The following is a 5,924-nucleotide window of genomic DNA, read 5'->3' on the forward strand; positions in this document are numbered from 1 at the left end:
ATCTTCTCCTCATTTATCATCCACGGTCAACTATCTCTCATAATCATGCTTATTGTAATATCTATCACTGAATAGTTTTAAAAATAAAATTATAGTTATGGCACAAATATGTAGTAAGTATGCCATATTTAAAGAATATAATCTCTTTTATACAATTTAACTGAGAAGTAAGTTTTCAGCCACCATCAACCATTAGTTATAATATTAACACTCTTTGGCTACTATTCAAGTAACTATGCAGTCAGAAGGTTTTCAGTCAGAGAATTAGAGATTGCTGTAAGAGCACAATCAGTCCCTATAAAATGTATACAGGTTTTTTTTAGAGTATCTATATATTTTTTATATAGAGTATATAAAATACAGAGTTTTTAAAGAGCATCAATCAAGCATTTTTATTGTGATAACAAGAAGTTTGGTTCATAGTTTATTTAAGCAGTTAGAACACAAGGCTGAAAGTGATTAGTGTCACTAAAGAAGAAATTATTATTTGTAAATGCTTTATTTAAAAAATAATAATAAGTAACATTGATTAAGCATCAAAACATATAGATAAGTATACAAATACTATATACAAGTGGTATACACTTCGGACTTGAATAAATTATGAAAATCTCATATCATATTTACTGTAAGCCATGAAACATACCCTATTATTTAAATATTAACAACACTTACCTTAAATATATTAAGAAAAATGGACCCCATTAAATCTGGGTCTAAAATTAAGATAATCACTATTGAGAATAACAAAATTTGAGAATGGCTACATTTTCATATCAGGCATGCCAACAGATAATGAAAACATACAGACCTGCTTAAAATGATTTAATAATAAACTAAACGCCCATTCTAATAAATTTATTAAGGAAAAAGATACATTTCTCATGCCAGAGAATATTAGAAGACTGAAAAGGACCTGGATGAGGGATTCACTTCCATTAACATGTAAGTAGATAAGAGCCATGGAAAGACTGGCACAGGATACTGCTCCTCGTGTGTAATAGACCATTTTTTTAGGTAATTGATCACTTTAGCCTATCAGATGATGTACTTGAAAAGTACATTTTCAAAAAGAAAAAAATTAAAAAGTTTAATACTCATAAATCTTCTATTATTATATATTGAATCTAGTAAAATTTTATGAATGATTTAATAGCGCACACGCACATCACAATGTGTATAGCATATCTTAACATATTGTCAGTGGTGATATTTTAATCTAAATTAAAATTAATCTTAAAATTATAAAGAATTTTAGTGACAACTAAAGTCCAAAAGTTTATTATTTTATACATTAATATTTTTTCATATAAATAGAATTGTTATATAAAATTTAAAAATCACTGAACTATTTTTGTGTGAAACATACTTATATTAAATAAATACTCAGACAAGCTTCCAATATTATTTGTTTACAATTTCTTGTAATTATAAAAATTAATGTTTTTTAAATTAATTATAAGGCAATCTGTGAATTTCATAACCACCAGAAGTTTGCTCACAACTGGGAGATTGTTTTGGAGAAGATGATGAACTTTGAACTTCAGTATTACTTGGAACACTTATACCAATAGATTGAGATGGATGCCAATTGAGAGCAGAGACAGTCTGACGCTTAAGAAGTATTAGCAGCTTATCTAATTCTTTGGAATCTGCTGTAGGTCTTTGTATTATTCGTGGTAAATTTTTAAAGAGATTCACCTAAACAAAAGATTTATGTTGTGAATTATAATAATTAATAATTATTGTTTTATTTGAGGAGGTGCATTCAAGAAGAGGCTATAAATTGTTGTAAAAATAAGCATGGACATTCATTTGGCAAATGTGTATATGAATACTTAGGCTTAGTAAAAACAAAATTTAAATGGAAAGACGTGATAAAAACTGTGGAGACTTATTTAAAAGTAATGTCTTCAAAATACATTGCCTTTTGTGGAGGTTTATACCGTATATCAAGACATTAATGTCTGTATGGTGTAAAGCACTGCAACATTTCTTTCAAAAGATTTCATTATCTAAAGGAATAAAATTCTGAATCCAAAAAACTCATTATGTATAAATGTACTGGTAGCATATCAGTTTCTCAGGGTGGATTGTTTTAGCCCTTTAGATAAATGAAAAAATGTCCTGAAGTCCTGAATTTCGGAAGATTGCAAGCAGTACACTTTAAAGAGGGATGTAAAGGTGAATGATATGAAGAATTTTTACCATTCCTTTGCTAAAGCAGGAAAGGTATAATAACTATTGGAGTTATTTACTGATACTTACCTAATATTTACCTACTACAGTCTCAAACACAGCTTGATACTGTAGGATGAATGTAATATTAATTAACAAAGAGGAACCACAAGATTATTTTACTGATACCATCGAAGAGAACTTCTATATCTTTTTATAATAATTCGTGTTCTTAGAGCTTGGGAATTCCAAACTTTTTTTTTTATTTCATGTCTTCAATAAACATTAACTTTTACTGTGATAAATTTCAGGAATCAAGGACATGTATTTTACTTTTTCTGCTATACCGTATCTTGTACATTCCAAAATCTCTTAGCTTTTTTTTATAGGCAGTGCAGTTTTGCAGTCCCAGTTTACCATTTCTCTGAGAAGGGCCCATAATCTATCTCTTTGATTTTTTAGTTTTAAGCTTAGTAAAAACTAAATTGACCTTATTATTATTTATATTTTAGTTAGGGTTGTATAGTTGAAAAGCGAAAATTTCTTGAACAAATCATTGCTTTGATATGATAAAATATTTTATGTCTGAAATCATATATTTGGAGTGTGAGCCCTTCTTTCACCTACATCTCCAATTCTTCCTAATATTCTAAGTTATAAGTAAATGTATGAGCCATTATAATTTAAACTGTCATAAACATAATAACTCTATATTTTTTTGTTCTACATATAGGAATGTGTGTAGTTCTATAACATAAAAATATGGTCATCATCTTAAACATATACGCGACATAATAACCTACACCATACCATGTAATTAATTGTAATGAATTATATTCAATACAAAAATAAAATAAGAACATACAATCCATTAAGTACAGATCCTTGTACTAATACCTGAGTTACATTTAAATCTATATATGTGCAATATTTTAAATATAACTATAATGTGATGAATAAATTGATAAGTATTTTTGGTTGTAATATGGTTGCAAATATATGGTGAAACCATGGACTGTGCTAATAGAGAATACTGGAAGGAGAGAATACTGAGGATTGGAATATGACATAGTTGGAGGACACAACACATATAACTAAATAATGGAAAGGGATAGCCAAGTGGACTATTACATTTATCATTGATACTAAAGATAAGCGCAACCTAGCTTGGTTACCACTAGGGTATTGGGTACTGCATGACTAACAAAAAATAAGTGAGAACCTATCAGTGATCAAGCACCCCTATACCGGTAGGCGGGTCATTCAACCGAAGGACACAACTTGCCTAGGATGTAGGGTTGGCAACCATACACAAGTAGATAGCAGCCAAATTTCCAATATCCACTTGACAAATTGAGCCGGCAAAAGGCTGTAAGCCAAGGAAACCTTTTAATAAATTAAATAAATAATATTATTTATAAATTTATTTTAATCAGCCAAAACTTTGAATGTAACAAGTAAGAAAAGGTTAATTATTTGAAAAGATGTAGTTAAATTTTAAAATTTTATTATTACAGTATTAGTAATACTTTAAAATTTTCATAATGGGAAATTTAATAGTCATTTAGGCCTATTATCCTTTTTAGTTCAAATCCTGGAACCAAGTACTTTTAAAAAGATTTCAGGGCTGCTGTTCCTGGTCAACAAAGTTGAAAAAGAGATGGTTAAAAAGGAAAGGAATGGGCATATATTAACCAAACTTCAGCCACTCAGTATTTTATTTCCTCTGCTCTGTTCTTACTTATGGACCCAAACCATCGAAATATGATGTTCCTCATCTTCTAGATAATACACTGTCAGATTATATCTAATAAGATGGTGCTGATCAAAGTGGCAGGAATACTCTTCGGTCTTTTCATTTGATAAGATATTTAGAAACATATATACAACACAGAAGGCTCATCTGGTCTGTTGATAAATCTTCAGGTGATAATTAACAAGGAACACAGCTAATGGAAAAAATTATAAAGGGGGACACAACTGAAATCACTGATGAATAATAAACAATCAATCTGTACATGACCAAGATCGGGGTACTATTTCAATTTGATCTGGGAAGATTAACTTTTATTTTCTGGTGAACCTGCACAATAAATCTTAAACTCCTCATTCTAGCTGGAATAGATAGATAGCCCTTAGTTAAATCTGGTTAGATAAGTATAGTTATAGGTAAGTATTAGTTACATCTATAATTATATCCAATTTCAACAAATTATATATCTAGTCATGGTTGTTAAGTGAAAAATCAAAATAATAATTGATGTTATTAAATTTTATATGTTTGCAAGTACTATTATAGTAACAATCAATGCTCAATACCTCTTCTATCTTGAAGGTTATCCAAAGGGGACTTGGTTGTCTCAAAATAAGTCGCATAACACTAATATCGTTCCAAGGTATGCACGAGTCAGAAGGGGTTATAGAGAAAACATCATGACTACCAGTTTCAAGATGAGGATTAGGCATGAGAACTTTTTGGGAAATTGAGCATGACCATGACCTTTTTCTGTCAGCTTTTTCTGAGCGTTTTGCTAAAAAAATTAATCAATATAAGTGCAAAAAACTACAAACAAGTAAAAAAAATACTTCTAAAGCATTCAATGCTCTGAAGTCAATATTTTTCAAGGCTGCATTTGGAATTGGTTTCATATTTTAACCCAATATTCTATAAGAAAACAATCACTTAAATAAATTATATTAATCGCTATAACCATAGTATACATAATTTCACAAAAATGTCAGTTGGTTTCTTATTCTATAATTGAGTTCATTTATGATATGGGCAATGGATCTTAACTATTAATTACTTACCTAAATAAAATGAGAAGATAAATTCAAATACATAAAGAGGATAAAAATATATATTACTGTCTCATTAAGTAAGGTATAAGCAAATAGGATTCAATAAAGAAGACTAATTAAAATTTAAGGAAGGCATTTTAATTTTGACTTGTTAATGAATAATAAGAGAAACACTTCAAGTACATATTGTTTTCAAGAATAGGTCTCCTATTGAAGGCTATATTTGGATGTCATCAATGTAATAAAACAAATGAAACTAAGAACAAAGCCAGCTAATTGTAATTAGTAACATTAACCAAGAACGGAATTAAAGATTTTTAAACTATAATAATAATTGAATTGAGGTACATCATACAATATATAATTAGTTAAGCAATAATTACAATTAAATAGAACCAGCATAGCTTTGTAAACCTTTAAGCTTAAATTCTTGGCCTATAATGTAATTTTCTTTTTGTAAACAAGTGTAAATTTCCAAACAATAAAAATATAATTTCTTTGCACAAGGAATTAAAAACTAACATTAGAGACTCTGAAGCCACGAGTCCTGTGCTACACCCTCTGTATATGAAATCGATCAATGCTTCTAACTTAATCAAAAGACCATTCCTAACAAAATTTAAATCAGTAAACTAAAATTGAAACTGAATGAGTATTCAGTTAAAAATATAAATAGAAATACAAAATAATATATTCTTCATCAAATCTCCTGTTTACCTCATTTGCGTTGAACTATTTAAGTAGAACTGAGGGAAGAGTTTAGCATGATATTTGGTATAACCGTTTATGACATTACTTACATGGTCCCTCATAATTTTTTTCATCAGATAATAATTCTTTTATATCTTAATAATAGATAAAAAGAAATATACATTGTCATCTATCTTAATATTCAAAATTGAGTAATTATTAGAATCTACACAGAAAATGTATTTCAGATAAAT

General features: G+C 28.7%; 1 protein-coding gene across 1 annotated transcript in view; it reads right to left on the reverse strand.

Annotated features, from left to right (window-relative positions):
- Positions 1-1,265: 1,265 nt before the first annotated feature.
- Positions 1,266-5,924, reverse strand: part of LOC106689156 (nicolin-1) — a 6,144-nt gene continuing 1,485 nt past the window's right edge. The window contains exons 2-3 of the mRNA XM_014434006.2: positions 4,498-4,709; positions 1,266-1,701 (exon numbers count right to left, since the gene is read on the reverse strand). Coding sequence (XP_014289492.1) covers positions 1,453-1,701; positions 4,498-4,709 — 461 coding nt within the window. The 3' untranslated portion in view covers positions 1,266-1,452. The remainder of the gene's footprint in view (positions 1,702-4,497; positions 4,710-5,924) is intronic.

The sequence above is a fragment of the Halyomorpha halys genome, unplaced genomic scaffold (assembly GCF_000696795.3).
Source record: "Halyomorpha halys isolate HHAL.00 unplaced genomic scaffold, Hhal_1.1 Scaffold1287.1, whole genome shotgun sequence".
Lineage (NCBI taxonomy): Eukaryota > Metazoa > Arthropoda > Insecta > Hemiptera > Pentatomidae > Halyomorpha > Halyomorpha halys.